Raw genomic sequence first — 18,018 nt, forward strand, 5'->3', positions numbered from 1 at the left:
TATCTATCTATCTATCTATCTATCTATCTATCTCTCCCTGTATAAACATAAGGACAGGACAGACACTGATATAAAACTGTTACTCACAGCTGACACTCTAGCGCTGGGGGTTTGCTCCTGAAATCCACATCCGTGTAGACTCTGTCCATATGAACCATAAAGGTCCCCCCTATAGTAATATGAGCGGCGCGGCTCAGATACCCAGTGCCATCCCTGCTGGGGAGGCTGCAGCCCCTTCCGGCTTCCAACCCAACACACACTGTTATTGTATACACTGCCCATGGCACAAACAGGAGGAACGTGGGAGTTCTGTAGAACATCTGATCCTGCTGAGATATGGGCCGGGGAGCGGCTCTGTCCCTCTTATATAAGCACCGCCCCTTCCCAGTCACTGGCGCATACCTGGGCCCGGCATTCCCAGCTGTTTTATACTGAGGATAAGTGGCCCTGTGGGACTGTATATCAGAATTCTCTTACACTGTTATACCTGCTCATGGGAGTTATACACCCCTCAGTTTAAAGGAACAGTAACACCAAATAATGATAATGTAATGTACTGCTGCCCTGCACTGGTACAACTGGGGTTATATAACTAACCTATCAGGTCCACCAAGTTGTTGGTTCCTATCCTACAGTGCAGTTTGCTGCTGGCCTCACCCCCACTCAGCTCGAGAAGTAGAAGAACAGTTGGACAGGACCAGTGGGGTTTTTAGAGAAGTTTTCAATAAATCAGCCCAAAACAAGTGCCAGCAGAATTTCACATTTCAGTTACACTCGGTGCCAGACATTTTTTGGAACATTTTTTGCTCTCCCATTTTAGGGGCATTTACAGGGGGTGGGGGGCTAGGTTACATAGGAAAACCATATATTGTTTTTCTCAGGAGAACCTGAGATTTCCAACTGTGCCTGAATTTTTGTGTATTTCCTCTTGTAAAACAAGATTTAGAGCTCCAAATAAATAAAAAAAAGAAAAATTGCTAGTTTTCATGATATAGGGATTAATACCAACAACAATTACATTTTATGGTCAAACACTCAACTGATTCACAAATCCTTATGTTTCCCTAATACCTATGTATAGTTTTATGGAGATTTCTGACGTCTATAGATCAAAAACAGCAGTTTTTCAAAGCATTACAGCAGAATACAGCATACTTTAGATTCCAAAGCTATAAATCCTGGAACATTAGGTTTGCCCCAGGAAACCATATATTTTTGAAAAGTACACATTCTGCCAAATCCGAAATGGGTACCCATGTCTTCCAACTCCTAAGTACCAAACAGCAAAGCTTTCCTGAATTTAGCAGTTTCTATAAGCATTTATAAAAATTCTGAAAAAATCGCCTGAAAGCTTCCACTTTCGAGCGCCTTATCTCCCACATTACATTAGGTACCAAGACAAACCATCCTAAATATGAAAGCCAAGGGTCCGCTGAACAGTTTGATGCCCATTTTGCATAGGATTAATAAAGCATCTGGCATTTAGAGACCCCAAAAGGAAGTCAGTGCATACAAATTTCCTCAAAAATCACTTCAAATACTTAAATCTAACACATTTATGGCATTTTTTTGTGGGGTAAGAATACAAAAAAATACATTGACCCCCAAGAAAATACATCCTCAATATGAAAGCTAAGGGCACAATAAACAATTTGATGCCCACTGTACATAGGATTACCAAAGTATCTGGCATGTAGAGACCCAAAAAGAAAGTAAGGCATACATATTTCATGGCATTTATTTCGACTACAAAAAAGGCACTGTCTGATATATGTGTGGTAAATTTAACAAATAAGTAAGTTAACCCCAGAAAACCTTATATTTTCCGAAAATACACATTCTGCTGAATGTATAATGGGTAAATATGTCTTTATATGGCAAACCACCAAACAGCAAATTTAAGCAAAATGTTGGGATTTTTATGTAATTTTTGAAAATCGTCACAAAGCTTGCAATTTGCCCCATGATATACCCCCCATTTTGTAATGTACCTACAAAAAACATTCTAAATATGAACACCACAGGCCTACTGAACAGTTTGATGCCCTGTATGTATAGATTTAGCAAACTATGTGGCGTACAGAGGCACCCAAATTAATATAGTGCATATAATTTTCACATCTGACCCCAATATGTGTATTATGTGCCATAGGACCCCCTAACAGTATAGAGAACATAGAAAACCATATATTTTCTGAAAGTACACATTCTGAGGAAACAAAGTGGATTAAAACATCATTCTACTGCAAACTACTAAACTACAAAGCCATGCTAAATAAAAGTAGCAATTTTTATCAAATTTCTAAAAATTGTCACAAAGCTTGCATTTTACCCCATTGTATATCCCACATTTCACAGCATAACAACATAAAACACTCTAAATATGAACAAGAGGGGTCTGTTGAACCATTTCAGGCACAATATGCATTGATTTACCAAACTATGTGGGGTACAGAGGCACCCAAATGAAAATAGTGCATATGATTTTCAATAATTTTTCTGACAATATAAGGACCCGGTATGTGTATTATGTGCCATAAGACCCCCTAACAGTACGGAGACCCTAGCAAACCATACATTTTCTGAAAGTACACATTCTGATAAAACCAAACTGGGTAAATACATCTTTCTACTTCATTCTACCAAACAGCAAAGCTATGCTGAATGCAGTGGGTTTTATGAAATTTCTGAAAATTGTCACAAAGCTTGCATTTTACCCCAGTGTCTACCCCACATTTCACAGCATAGCAACATAAAACATTCTAAATATAAACACCAGGGGTCTGCTGAACAGTTTTATGCACAATATGCATAGATTTACCAAACTATATGGGGTACTGAGGCACCCACATGAAAATAGTGCATATGAATTTCCATAATTTTTCTGACAATATAAGGACCCGGTATGTGTATTATGTGCCATCAGACCCCCTAACAGTACAGAGACCCTAGTAAACCATATATTTTCTGAAAGTACACATTCTGATAAAACCAAACTGGGTAAATACATCTTTCTACTGCAAACTACCAAACAGCAAAGCTATGCTGAATGCAGTGGGTTTTATGAAAATTCAGAAAATTGCCACAAAGCTTGCATTTTACCCCAGTGTATACCCCACATTTCATAATGTACCAACATAAAACATCTTAAATATGAATGCCAAGGATCTACTAAACAGTTTGATGCCCTATATTGAGCTGTACTTATTTTATATCTAGTGATCTGCAAAATGTTTCGCCAGGCATGGATTCAGGGCGAATTTCCATGTTTTGCCTATGGTGGATTGTTTTGCGAAATGGATGAAAAAATTAGCTGCGGAAAAATTTGCCGTGCATCCAAAAATTGTCGCAGGCGACAAAAGAATAGCGGCAGGTGACAAAAGAATAGCCGTGGGCAACAAAAGAATAGATGCAGATGACTAGGGATGTAGCAAACCTAAAAAAAAAAGTTCGCGAAAAGAACTTTGCGAACCCCATAGACTTCAATGGGAAGGCGAACATTAAAAACTAGAAAAGCCATTTCTGGCCAGAAAACTGATTTTAAAGTTGTTTAAAGGGTGCCGCGACCTGGACAGTGGCATGCAGGAGGGGGATCAAGGGCAAAAACTTCTCTGAAAAATACTTTGTTGGCACAGAGTTGCGCAAAAAACGCAAGCTATTCTAGCGAAAATACGCGGCTTTTTTGCTATGTCGCGCTTAAACACCATGAAAACGGGATTTGCGGAAAAACGCCATGTGTGACTTGTGCGGCGTATTGTACAATACTTTTGCGATGATAAAAAACGCGGCGCGAACCCAAACTGCGAAAATACGCTGAAAGTTCGCGAACATACGCGTTCGCGAACACCCAATGTTCGCGAGAATTTGTTCGCCGGCGAACAGTTCGCTACATCTCTACAGATGACAAAAGAATAGATGCGGGGGACAAAAGAATAGCCGCGTGACTAAAGAATAGATTCGCAACTAAAGAATAGTCACGGAAGACAAATTTTTCGCCGTTTTGCAAATCTTTTGAAAGGTTTGCAAATTTTTTTGGGGAAGCAAAATGGGACAGATTTGCTCATCACTATTTATATCTCCTCCCCCTTATTGTCTTATGGAAATGTATTCAGGTCGCCGGCTAGTTTTAAGCTAATGATGCACTTAATGAAATACATTAGGGAGAGACTTTCCAAGACATTGCCAATGCTTGCTTTCTTGTGTTACACTGAATAATAATACTTTTCTATAGGTCCCTGCACCAGAAGAAAGCTTATTGGAACAGTCACTATCCAGTGAAACAAGGAACATTATCTTATTTTTACACATCCTGCCCTCATTAGCATATTCAAATGAGGAACCAGATTTGAATTAAGATTCAAAGGGCCTGATTCACTAAAGTGCGATAAAAATTATCGCACGCTTTTTTGCGTTAAAAAACGCAAAATAATTTGAGCGCAATTCACCATAGTATTATCGCGTGCGAAAAATCGCCATTTTCGCATCGGTTATTTCTCGCACAAGTTTTAGCGCATGCGTTAATTTCCGCACTGAAAAGAATACTATCGCATGATTCACTATATCTTTTGCGCGCTAAATATCTCATTCGGCTATGCGTAAATTAACCCCTACTACAGGCAGGCGAAAAATTATACAAAAGTACAGTAAATGATTTTTTGCCAATAAAATATGGACTTACAGTGTTATTTATTCAAGTATGTGTCTTTTTTCTCAATTTTACTAAAGTCTTGGCATGTATGGAATTTCGCTACTAATATACAGTACTATAGCGGTGAATATGTTGTCGCCAAAATATACTGTACTGTAGCGGTGAATATTTTTTTCGCGCAAAATACATTACTATGTATATTTTGCCGATTTTTTTTTTCCGCAATTTTGTAATCTCGTGACATGTGCGACTTGGGGCCATTTTGTGTCATTCAGCCAAACTGAGAGGACATGCCTGGGGTTTCCGACTTGCTACCAGGGGGAGGCGCTACATTATCAGCGTGCTCCTGCGTGCAGGATATGACCACCCACTGCCGGGGGACTTAGGGGTCCACGAGAGGAAGAGGGCAATCCTGGCCGAGCTAAGACAAGGTTTGCTCGCCGGGTTTGCCCTTGATGTGGGCCCCCGCCAGCTCCGGCGGCTGTGGTCCGACCTTAAGCGCAGGAGCCCAGATCTGGTCACTGAAATTGCGGAAGGTAATTATTGTACTTTATTATGCTGTTACAGTATACGTTCAGTAAAAGATTTAGCAAGTAATTTGAACTAAAGGTACAAATGTAAGAAATGTCAGGGATGATGAAAGTAACATAGTAACATAGTAAGTTGGGTTGAAAAAAGACATACATCCATCTCGTTCAACCATAATGCCAGTGAGGAACTGAAACGTTGGTCACAATAAACCTCTGAATATTATTTCACATCTTTGTGACTCCTTGTCAAAATCCTGTGTGTGCCGTCACCCCATGCCTGTCTAGATTTGGTTTTGCCACAGGCACCCGGGTATTATTGTTCCTTATGGTGTGCAGCTTCCCAGCACTTCCTATTGTATATATATATACACATCTATTGTCAAATACATATGCATAAATAAGTTTAATGCAGGGGGAAGCAGCAGGGAGCGGCCCATATTGTGAGTCATTTGGGGAAGGGCCACAAATGTTTTAGGGGGCCCCGGCTAACAATGTCTGTGTGTCCTTTGTATTGATGTGAGGGTTCACAGGGGGAGGGGCCATTGGGGGCGTGGGAGGAGGGGGGCCCAAAAAATGTTGTTGTGAGGGGCCCCGTTATTTATGATGGTGTATGAATGTATATATATATATAATATATTACACAAAATAACATCTTGCAATATTATTTTACAGAACTTCAGCTGGTGCCTCCTCCCCAGGCCCAACCCCAGGCCCTCCAGCCTCTACCGGCCCCAGCGGCCCAACCTGCGGCCCCCGAGGCCCGAGCAGAGGCCCCATCCAGGCCCCACAGGCCCCAGCAGCCATCCAGGCCCCCGAGGCCCCAGCAGACTGCCAGGCCCCCGAGGCTGAAGAGGCCCCCGAGGCCCCAGGGTCCCCCGAGGACCCAGCAGACTGCCAGGCCCCTGAGGCTGAAGAGGCCCCCGAGGCCTCAGGGTTCCCCGAGGACCCAGCAGACTGCCAGGCCCCCGAGGCTGAAGAGGCCCCCGAGGCCCCAGGGTCCCCCGAGGCCCCAGCAGACTACCAGGCCCCCGAAGCTGAAGAGGCCCCTGAGGCCCCAGGGTCCCCTGAGGACCCAGCAGACTGCCAGGCCCCCGAGGCCCCAGACACTCCCCCCCTTGATTTCTCCCCCACTTTCCCCCCACTTTCCCCCCCCCGGCCCTTGAGTTCTCCCCCCAGGCCCAACACTCTCCCCAGGCCAAGTGCTGGGCACCAGGTCCTCCTGCTGACGAGGGTCCATCACGCCAGACCGAAGATGTGGGGACCCAAACAACACCTGGGAGGACTGACCCCACACTTTGGTCAATGCAGGAGGACCTGGATACTCTGAAGGCCCAGGTGGCCGAGCTGCAGCAGGACATGAGGGAACTCAAGGGCAGCAAGCCCTAAGTTTTGTTTTTTTTTTATAGTCTTTTAAAAAAGTTTATTCTTGTAATTAAAGTTTTTATTTTTCTACTTTTGAACTGGGTAATGTCTAATTATTTTTCCTTCCTTGATATGGTATTCTATACTTCCATGTAGTTTCCCCTACACCCTTACATTTATCAGTAACACATCAATATGCTATATGGGTTAAATGTTTGCAAATATTCTGCCAACAATTCTGCCTTTAGCCCATTTTGCTGAATAGTAAAACCTGCGCTAATTAGTACGTAGCGTATTTTCTTGCGAGTGGGATAACTGCCAATCCAATGTTTTGTTGCCAGAATAATTGCAATTTAATAAAGTGCCCATAACATATTTGCCATTTATTCTGTGTCTAAAATCTCCCATTTAATTTAAGCCACTTTAGCAAACGGACCCCTAAGTATTTGGCTAAATATTCTTAAATGCCCCCCCCCCCATTTTATTATCTCTAACACTTCTTTTTTTTTCTTACTTAGATTTTTATTGTTTTTTGGGGGGGGTTTGCAAATAAACATATATACAGCACCTCTCTAGCACTCTGTGCTCTCCCAGGGCAAAATGGCGCCATTTTTATGCTGCCGATTGTTACAATTAGCGCATGCGATAAATAGCCTGCATGCGGAAAATACCTCGCACGCTATTTATCACATTGAAATACCGCGCGTAAAAAAGCGCGAGTATGCTTATAGTGAATCGTGCGAAAAATCGCCAAAATTAAGACGCGGTAAAAATTTTAGCGTACAATAAAAATAGCGCACGTTTTATCGCCCTTTAGTGAATCAGGCCCAAAGTCCGCACCAAATTCGTCGACTTTATCAGGAAACAAAAACCCCTCCCCAACTTTTAAATATTGCTGGGTATGAATTACCAGTGACTCCCCTGCTATGTTACTGCCCCCCTTTAGCATTCCTGGGGGGAATATATTAACCTGATGGATAAACGGGGAAGTTAATCCCTCATTGTTTTCAGTTTCACCCAGTTTCAAGGGAAAGTTAACCCCTCATTGTTTTCAGTTTCACCCAGTTTCAAGGGAAAGTTAACCCCTCATTGTTTTCAGTTTCACCCAGTTTCAAGGGAAAGTTAATCCCTCATTGTTTTCAGTTTCACCCAGTTTCAAGGGAAAGTTAATCCCTCATTGTTTTCAGTTTCACCAATTTTCAACTGAAACGTAAACACATTATTGTTTTCCAAGAATGAGCGCCAATGCTCAAAAATGGCTGCTAGAGCACTTCCTGTTTGGGAAATGTTAAAAGGATTCATGGAAAGGAACATTCATTTAAAGTTGAATTTTTCAAGTCTTAACAATGCTGTCAAAATCAAGTTTAATTCAAATTTCTACCATGTCGAGTTCATACAACTTTCAAGGCCAGAAAAAAATGAATTTTAGTAAATATGCCCCATAGTGTTTCAATAGACAGAGATCTGTATAGTTGATCCCAAAGATGTTTTAGTTGTGAGCCACACTCAGATGTAAAATGTTGGGGAGCCACGCAAACATAAAGAAAGTTCTTTGGGGAGCCAAATAAGGGCTGTGATTGGCTATTGGGTAGCCCCATGGGGACTGCTGGCCTGCAGGAGTAAATCTCCCTGCTTTCTAAACTTGCCTCCAAGGCAGAAATAAAAAATGGGGCAACTGGGAGCAACATCACAGGGGTTGGTAATGAATAGGGGAGGGGCTGAATAGAAAGATAAGGAATAAAAAGTAACAAAAACAATAAAACTGGAGCCTCACAGAGCAATAGGGTTTGGCTGCCGGGGTCAGTGACCCCCATTTGAAAGCTGCAAAGAGCCAGAAGAAGGCAAATAATTCAACAACTATAAAAAATAAATAATGAAGACCAATAGAAAAGATGCTTAAAAATGGTCATTTAAGGGACTCATTTACTAACCATCAATTTTTTATTTAAACTCGATTCTGATTTTTTTTCGAGAAAAAAAATGCAGCAATTTATACTGCGCAACTAAAAGGCTAAGAATCTGAATGTGACAATTCGCCAGAATGAACTTGCCGAGTTCACGTAGAAGCCAATGGCCTTGTTCTTTCTTTTGTCTCAAAACTTTAGAGATTCTGCTGCAACAATTCGAAAAAGTCAAGACTTTTTTTGAGAATTTGTGAATTTTTTTCATGGCATATTTTTGGGGGGCATTTTGCTAAAAAAAAGTCACTGAATCCGTGCCTGGAGAAAAATTTCGCTCATCACTACTTATCCATAAACGTTTTTTCTTGGATATGTCAGAGAACCGTAATGGAACCTAAGTATTTTTTGGGGGGCAACTAGTTATGGGCAAAATTAATCACGGCTCCCCAATGAATTTCTACATTTCGCCATCGGTGAAACGGGCATCAAAATTCACCTCGTAAAAATTTGCCACGTGACAAAACATTGTTGCACGTGTAAACCAAAAAAAAAAAAATCACATACGCCATTTTGTTTTACACGGAACATTTTGTCCGTTTCGCAAATTTTTCAACATTTCGCAAATCTCTTGATAGATTCGAGAAATTTCCGGTGAACCGAAACGGGACAGATTTGCTCAATGCAGTTGCCCTAAAAAAAATTGTCTGAGGGGGAAATTATCTAAGGTCACCTCCCGTTTATTTTTTAGATTTTAAAAAAAGTGGGCGGAGTCGACAACAGCCAATCAGGTTTCACCTATTGAATTTTATTGGTTTAAATTTAAAATGCTGCCATTCTTATAATATATACACCAGGGTAACCACATACTGCAGATTTAGTCACTGGGTAGTAATTATTCCAGATTTGAAAAAAGTAGGTGGAACCACCCACCAACAGCCAATCAGATTTATCCCATTGATTTTAATGGGGAAATTTAAACTGCTGCCATTCTCACACTTTTCACACCAGTGTCCCAAAACTTTTCACAGTTGGTCACTCGGGGACTAATTTTGCAGATTTAGTCGCTGGGTAGTAATTATTCAAGATTTGGGAAAAGTGGGTGGAGCCACCAACAGTCAATCAGATTTCACCCATTAATTTGAATTGGTTTATATTTAAACTGCGGCCTTTTTCACAGCATTAATGCCAGGGTCTTTGCAGAGTTAGCCACTGGTGAACTGCCGTTCAAGGTTGGTAAAAGTAGGCGGAGCCACCAACAGCCTATTAGATTTCACCCGTTGACTTTTATTGGTTTAAATTTAAACTGCTGCCATTCTTTAAGTATTAATGCCAGGGTCCCTAAACTTTGCAGAGTTAGTCACTGGGTAAGTTCAAGGTTGGAAAAAGTGGGCGGAGCCACTAACCACCAATCAGATGTCACTTTGACTTTCAGTGGGGAAATGTTTATTGCTGCCATACTGACACCATTAAAACCAGGGTCCCCAAAATGTTCATAGTGTTCTTTACTATATAACTGTGGTCCAAGGTTAGAAAAACTGGGTGGAGCCAATAACAGCCAATCAGATTAAATTCACATTATACATTAACATAATGTAATACAAATATTATGGTAACTAGTGGATACAAAGGTCAGTCTGGAGGTAGTCCTTATTACAAATAATACAAACATGAGAAGGACAAATACAAGGATCTATTTCACTCAGTACCCAACTTTTATACATTACAAATGACCCCTATAGCATCCTCATACAGGCATATTGAAAATACTATTGTAACCCCTTCTTGGCTGTAACCAAGCCAACAGCAGGGCTAGTGTAGGTTTAGAGCATGGGGTACACACGACTCAATCCTTCAGGATTGGCCCCTTCGCTAAGTGGAAGTAACCAAACGGAGCTATGGTGTAGCGCAACTACAACTCACTGTAGCTGTGTGCAGTGCAAAGTAACAAATGGGCACCAGAAGGTTCTTGCAGTTGAATAGAAATGGGTTTATTGCCCAAGACACTGATCCACAGGGTTATAGCAATACTCACACAGAGGAGATATCAGGCAACTGCACAACAGGTAGAAAAATATGGTGTCCACTAGCTTTGCCCACCTTGGCCGAGGGTTGGGAAGGTAAGGACCACCAACTAGCATGGCCTCCCTACGGAGAGTTGATTGGCCCAGTATCTGAATCCTCAGGGTGTCCCTTAGCAGCCAAGGACCCCTCACAGCCGACTATGGATCAGGGATAGGAATTGACCTGATACCTGCGTCTTAACCTTGGTCCTGCTCTAAGGCACAATGCCAGTAGGGAAGATACTTCCAGCTAATCTCTCCTGGTTGGAGCCAGAAACTGCTCTTTCTAAATAATCTCACTATCTCACTTTCCAAGAAAGTGCTCTTATAAAATATCCTGATACTATTCCTCATTCATGGGGTCCCTGTTCCCTGACTTCACTAGAGTTAGATGCAGACTCTAGGGCAATAAGGCTTTACTGGGGCCCTGTTGATCCCAGGCTCAGTGGAACTCCCACCTGGGTCAGCAAATGCAGCCAAAGAGGAAGCCCCACCCCCTGCTAAGCACTATATCAGAGTGCCAAGGGCGTGGTTTCCCTGTTAACCAATAAGACACATATGCAAAACCATAAACTGATACATGGGTCTTTGCCCAGTAACAGCACAGACTAAGGAAGTTGTAGGGTTTAAAGCCATAGGGACATGTTAACCCTATGGGTCCCTACACTATATAATCTGATTATATGATAAAGCCTCGTCCCTCTCTGCCCCCTTTCCTACTCTGTTACCAGGTGTACAATACAACGTATGTGCATGGGGTACCCTTTTATCATCAGCTTAACCCCCCATATTGTACAGAAATTGTCTGGGGGTGGGCAGGGACTTGAAATACAAACAAATATACTTTTTGTATTCTTTTTATATGCTAAGAAAAATTGTAGATATTTCTTTTCCCCATGAGATGTTCTCTGGAGTTCATGTTGGGTCTGAACAATACAATGAAACATTTTGGCACAAAGATACAGCCCACCACAGCCCAACTGGAAGACAGGATGGCAAAGACCTCCATTGCCACAGTATACATGCCCCGGGCACTGAGATAGGCTGGGATAAAGGACACCCACACACTGAGGAAAGCCAACATACTGAATGTGATCAATTTGGCTTCATTGAAACTGTCAGGGAGGCGTCTGGCCAGGAAGGCAACAATGAAACTGATGGTGGCCAAGAGTCCAAGGTATCCCAGCATGCACCAGAAAGCAGTGGGCGATCCTTCATTGCAACTCACTATAATGATTCCAGGTTTTGTTTCAGTATTAAGTTCTGGAACAGGAGGATAGAAAATCAGCCAGATCATACACAAAGAAAATTGAATAAAAGTACAAAGTATAATTACAAAATATGGCAGTCTCACCCCTGTCCACTTTCTTAACCTGCTGCCGGGTTTGGTTGCATTAAAGGCAATGACAACAGTGATGGTTTTGGCCAGAACACAGGAGATGCAGAGGGCAAAAACCATCCCAAATGCCACCTGGCGCAGAAGGCACTTTTCAGGTTGTGGGTAACCAATGAACCCTAAAGAGCAAAGGAAACAGAGGAACAGGGAAAGCAGGAGAAGGCAGCTAAGGGAGTAGTTGTTGGCTCGGACTATTGGTGTCTTTTTGTAATGAACAAAAACTCCCCAGAAAACAAGTGGAACCAGAGAAGACAAGATGGAAACGGGCGCTAAAATTAAGCCTAAATCATCTTCATAGGAAAGAAACTCTGTCGTTCTTGCTATGCATTTCGCTCTATGTTGATTGGGCCACGTGTCCCAGGAACACGGATTACATTCCACGGCATCTGGAGAAGGAAATCATTCTGTCAGCATAATTCATTATATAAAAATATAAAAAGTAAAGTAATATAGTCACCTGTTTGGTTGGAAATCTGCCCCTGGGGGCACCGGGCACACTCATAGCAACATAATGCTTTACTGGGTACCATCACTTTCCTAAATCCAGCGGCACAACTGGGGCTGCACTTGGAGAGAGGAACCTATGGGAAAGGGGAGAGAGTTTTTGGAACAATTTGGAAACATTGTACTGACGGGCCATTCAAAAACCAACATGGTCTAGCTAAGCATTTATCAGTGGCAATACATTTGTCAAATACATTTAATAGCCAAATTTATGTGTTTTATTTAAAGACATTTTAGTATAGCAACTGCCATTTCACTTTCTGTTAGTGATGAGCGAATCTGTCCCGTTTCGCCGAAAAATTTGCGAATCTTTCAAAAGATTTGCACGCGACTATTCTTTTGATGCCAGCGACTATTCTTGCCACAATTTTTGGATGTGCAACTATTTATTTGATGCCCGCGACTATTCTTTTGACATGCAACTATTCTTTTGACGCCCACGACTATTCTTGCGACTATTCTTTTGACGCCCGCGACTATTCTTTTGACGTGTAAGTATTCTATTGACGCCCACGACTATACTTGCGACTATTATTTTAACACCCGCGACTATTCTTGCGACTATTATTTTAACGCCCGCGACTATTCTTTTGACGTGCAACTATTTTTTTGATGCCCGCGACTATTCTTGCGACTATTCTTTTGACGCCCATGACTATTCTTGCGACTATTCTTTTGACACCCGTGACTATTCTTTTGACGTGTAACTATTCTATTGACGCCCACGACTATACTTGCGACTATTATTTTAACACCCGCGACTATTCTTGCGACTATTATTTTAACACCCGCGACTATTCTTTTGACGTGCAACTATTCTTTTGACGCCCGCGACTATTCTTTTGACGTGCAACTATTTTTTTGATGCCCGCGACTATTCTTGCGACTATTCTTTTGACGCCCACGACTATTCTTGCGACTATTCTTTTGACGCCCGCGACTATTCTTTTGACGTGTAAGTATTCTATTGACACCCACGACTATACTTGCGACTATTATTTTAACACCCGCGACTATTCTTGCGACTATTATTTTAACGCCCGCGACTATTCTTTTGATGTGCAACTATTCTTTTGATGCCAGCGACTATTCTTGCGACAATTTTTGGATGCGCGACTATTCTTTTGATGCCCATGGCAGGTGCATAAAAAAAAAGGGTGCGGTTGCATCAAAAAAGGGTGCAGGTGTGTCAAAAAAGGGCATGGTTGCATCAAAAAAGGGAGCAGGCACATCAAAAGAGGGCATGGTTGCATCAAAAAAGGGCGCAGGCACGTCAAAAAAGGGTGCAGACACGTCAAAAAAGGGCATAGTCATGTCAAAATTGGGTGCAGTCTCATCAAAAAAGGGCGCAGACACATCAAAAAAGGTGCAGTCGTGTCAAAATTGGGTGCATATGTGCATTATGTGGGTCACAAAAAAGGGTGCCTTTACGTCAAAAAGGGCACGGTTGCGTCAAAAAAAGGGCATGGTCACAGCAAATTGGACATAGTTGCGATGAAAAAATGGCACGACAAATGCGTTTCGTGAATTTTTCGCCGTTTCGCGGATTTTCTTGCCATTTTGCGAATTTTATGGCGAAGCGCAACAGGACAGATTTGCTCATCACTAGTGAGCATTGCTGGAGTATCTACAGTATCTACAGTTTCCAGTTGTGGGAGGGGGGGGTCTTCTTTGGGGGAAGTTGGAAAATACAGATTTCCAGTTAAAAAAAGTACATCTAGAAATGTGAACTTATGGAGATCTTAGTCGGTAATGCTCTGCTGCTGTAATGTATTGGTCACAAGCAAAGATCAAACAGGAGATCCACCATCTGGACAACACAATATGGCAGAGTGGCACTGAAAGGAAGATTAACCTAGATTGGTGCATTTTGTTTGAAAAAGAGGAGAGCCGGCCTGGAGTCAGAAGTGAGTGACTGGACTCACTGGGGATGTCTAATAACTTCAACCGCTAAGATATTTCCACAAGTTTCATTTCATGCATACCTTTGTGCTGCCGTTGGCCCAGATAACTCCATCACTATCTACATTGAACGTTTCGGGGGCATTCATGTCGTATCTCCCAACAATAACCTGCCCCAGTGCCCCCTTGGCATTCACACACCAGTTCACAATGTCATAGACAGCCGGCGGGTTCCCTTTTGCATCAAAAAATATCTGGCTCCCATCTTGGGTCTTGAAGTAGACTTTTTTAATGTAGTGGAGAAGCTGGAAAGTTCAAACACAAGGGGGGTGATTTACTAAACATTTCGTCTTTTTCTGGCCTTGAAAGTTGTATAAACTCAACATTGTATCAATTTACAATTAAACTTGATCATTGTTGTATTTATAAAATGTCATGCTAATGCTTGAATCGTTCATATGAAAATGTAAAATTTCGAGCCAAAAAGTATTGTTAAAGCTCAAAAAAACAGGAATTGCTCCAGCAGCCATTCTAGGAACATTGATGTTCATTCTCGGAAAACAATAATGTGTTGAAGTTTCACGTGAAACTGGGTGAAATAAAAAACAATGAGGGCATTAACTTCCCCTTGAAACTGGGTGAAACAAGAAACAATGATGGGATTAACTTCCCCTTGAAACTGGGTAAAATAAAAAACAATGAGGGCATTAACTTCCCTTTGAAACTGGGTGAAATAAAAAACAATGAGGGCATTAACTTCCCCTTGAAACTGGGTGAAACAAGAAACAATGATGAGATTAACTTCCCCTTGAAAGTGGGTGAAATATAAACCAATGATGGGATTAACTTCCCCTTGAAACTGGGTGAAACAGAAAACAATGCTGGGATTAATTTCCCCATGAAAATGCGTGAAATAGAAATCAATGATGGGATTAACTTCCCCTTGAAACTGGTTGAAACAGACAACAATGATATGATTAAAATCCCCTTGAAACTGGGTGAAACAGAAAACAATGATGGGATTAATTTCCCCATGAAAATGAGTGAAATAGAAAACAATGATGGGATTAACTTCCCCTTGAAACTGGTTGAAACAGACAACAATGATATGATTAAAATCCCCTTGAAACTGGGTGAAACAGAAAACAATGATGGGATTAATTTCCCCATGAAAATGAGTGAAATAGAAAACAATGATGGGATTAACTTCCCCTTGAAACTGGGTGAAACAGAAAACAGGGATGGGATTAACTTCCCCTTCGACAGATCAAACCTGATGAATTTTTGTTGTTGACAATAAAAAGTTAACTAAACATTCATAAATCATGAATTTGTAATATATATAATATGGCAAAAAGTTTAAAAACCCACATTTTTCGGTGAAAATTTCAGAAAAAATCGAATACTGGCAAAAACCCATTTGTAAATCTCGAAAATACCTAGAAGTAAAAAAATATCGATTTTGTTTTTCTCAAAATTGCTTAGTAATTGTGCCCCAAGGTCTGGGACTAAAGGGCAAATAAACCCCACTAACTGCTTACTGCCACACCTGCCAAGGTGGAATCGATGAAACATTTGCACAATTTCCCAGATAGAATGGCCCAATCCCTGATGTACAATTCAGCCAACTATGTAAGGCCCAGGCAAATGCATAGACTGCAGTATATACATTCAGGGAAACTCTATGGTACTCTTCGTTTAACAAGTCCTCCAGCTTTTCGCTTCCTGTACAGGCTTTCCTGGTTTCATTACCCAAAGGAATAGTTACATTGTCCCGATTCAGCCATTTGCAATTAAATATTTCCTCCCAGAATTCTTTGATGAATAAATCGTTGACATTTTCTGATGGGGAGAGGCTGTTGATGTACTTGGTGAACCTTGTCATCTGGCCGCGGCGAATGGCAACCCCAACGGTGCCGGATAATAGTCCTTTATATGGTTCCTTCGAGAGTAACTCTGAGGTTGCCCAAGCCTCACTGGCTATCCAGGTGATTCCACTCACATTCTGTTCCAACAACTCGTCTGCCACAATCACAAAATCGAAATCAGACGATATGACAATCACCACTTTTGCAGTTGACTTTCTAATAACTTGGACAAGGTGAGGAGCATTTCTGTCGGGATGGTTAGTCCGTATATTCTCAGCAAAGGCCACACAAGCTCCACCCTTTACTATCTCTTGCTTTATCATCTGGAGTCCAAACTGGCCGTAGTCAGTGTCACTGGCCAGCAGACCAACCCAAGACCAATTGAAATGGGAGACCAACTGGGCCAGACCTCTCATTTGAAACTCATCACTAGGGATGGTACGGAAAAAGGAAGGGAACAGGTTCCGATCACTAAGGGTAGGGCTGGTTGCAAAATAGCTAATCTGTAAAATAATGTAAATAATTTACATAGTTATACAGGGTTGAAAAAAGAGCAAATTCCATCAAGTTCAACCATTCCAAGTAAACCCAGCACCCACAAAGAACCACCCTTATCTGCCTATAATCCCCTCTAATGTACTTGTACAGAGTAATCATGTCCCCTCGCAAGCGCCTTTTTTCCATAGAAAACAACCCCACCCCTGACAGTCTAACCTCATAGCTTAACCCCTTAACCTATTTTTCCCAGTATGCTTACCTGTGGGTATCGGTACAGTCCTAAGATCTGGGCCATAAGAATAGATTGCGAGGACCCAGAGTCACCGATGATCCCAGCAACAGGCGCCCCTTTGTGACAGTGATAATTGGGGGTGATTTTCCTTCCTCCTGAGAGCAATGAAAGGGTTCCATGTGCTGCTTTCCGTAATGTAAAGCAGGAGTCAAAAACCTGGAAACCCAGAGTATATTGGGGAAGGAGTTCAGGATCTGAGTTAATCTCCTCCACAGCAAATATTAGGGCCTGCATGGTCTGGTAATACTCAGTGGAAAACCTGGTATAAAAACACAGAATAAAATGAATTTCACATATGATATAGTGATTACTATTAATGACAAGTTCCTGAAGGTTTAAATCCAACAGGTGTTATAATAATGATACAAATGATAATACAACCTAATACCATGTCATTCCTGTTCCATTCCTAAGCAGTTTATTGTTTATTATGAAACATACAAGGTAGTTGCAAATTCCATCCGTCACCAAATACCTTATAAAAGGAACCCCAGAAAGCAGAGGCAATTCCAAAAAAGAAGGAAGAAGGAAGGAAGAAGATCAATACTTAGTTCCTTGGAAATTAATGATAAAATTAATGATGGATATGGGTGATGGACTCCAAAGAGGGCCACTGAGCAACATAGGGGAGTTTAAACTCTATTCTTATAGAAATCTGCCTTATTTTGTACTGTAGGTAATGTCAGTTGCTATGCTCTGTCATTTTGAGGGAAAGCAACAGATAGGAGAGTAACATTGTCTCTTCAGTCCTAGTCCATTTCCCTTGGCCTCTCTCCACTCATAGATGGTAACACACGTTCTTTACTAAGGATTTCACATGAGAATTTACTATGCATCTCTTTTACATAGTAACATAGTAAGTAAAAAGACACACATCCACCAAGTTCAACTTTAATGCCTATACATAACCTGCCTAACTGCTAGTTGATCCAGAGGAAGGCAAAAAACCCACCTGAAGCCTCTCTAATTTGCTGCAGAGATCAACTCGTACTAAGAGGTATCACCCATAACCCTGTATTCCCTCACTTGCTAAGAAGCCATCCAACCCCTTCTTGTA

The 18,018-nt window shown here is 41.6% G+C and overlaps 1 protein-coding gene across 1 annotated transcript; it reads right to left on the bottom strand.

Moving 5' to 3' along the window:
• Positions 1-11,366: 11,366 nt before the first annotated feature.
• Positions 11,367-17,422, bottom strand: LOC100490677 (extracellular calcium-sensing receptor). Its single transcript, XM_031898289.1, has 6 exons — positions 17,403-17,422; positions 16,929-17,220; positions 15,973-16,674; positions 14,387-14,608; positions 12,418-12,478; positions 11,367-12,283 (listed from the first exon to the last, which is right to left on the bottom strand). The coding sequence occupies exons 1-6, from the start codon at positions 17,420-17,422 to the stop codon at positions 11,367-11,369; spliced, it is 2,214 nt and encodes a 737-aa protein (XP_031754149.1).
• Positions 17,423-18,018: the final 596 nt, after the last annotated feature.

This window comes from Xenopus tropicalis, chromosome 3, assembly GCF_000004195.4.
Source record: "Xenopus tropicalis strain Nigerian chromosome 3, UCB_Xtro_10.0, whole genome shotgun sequence".
Classification (NCBI taxonomy): domain Eukaryota; kingdom Metazoa; phylum Chordata; class Amphibia; order Anura; family Pipidae; genus Xenopus; species Xenopus tropicalis.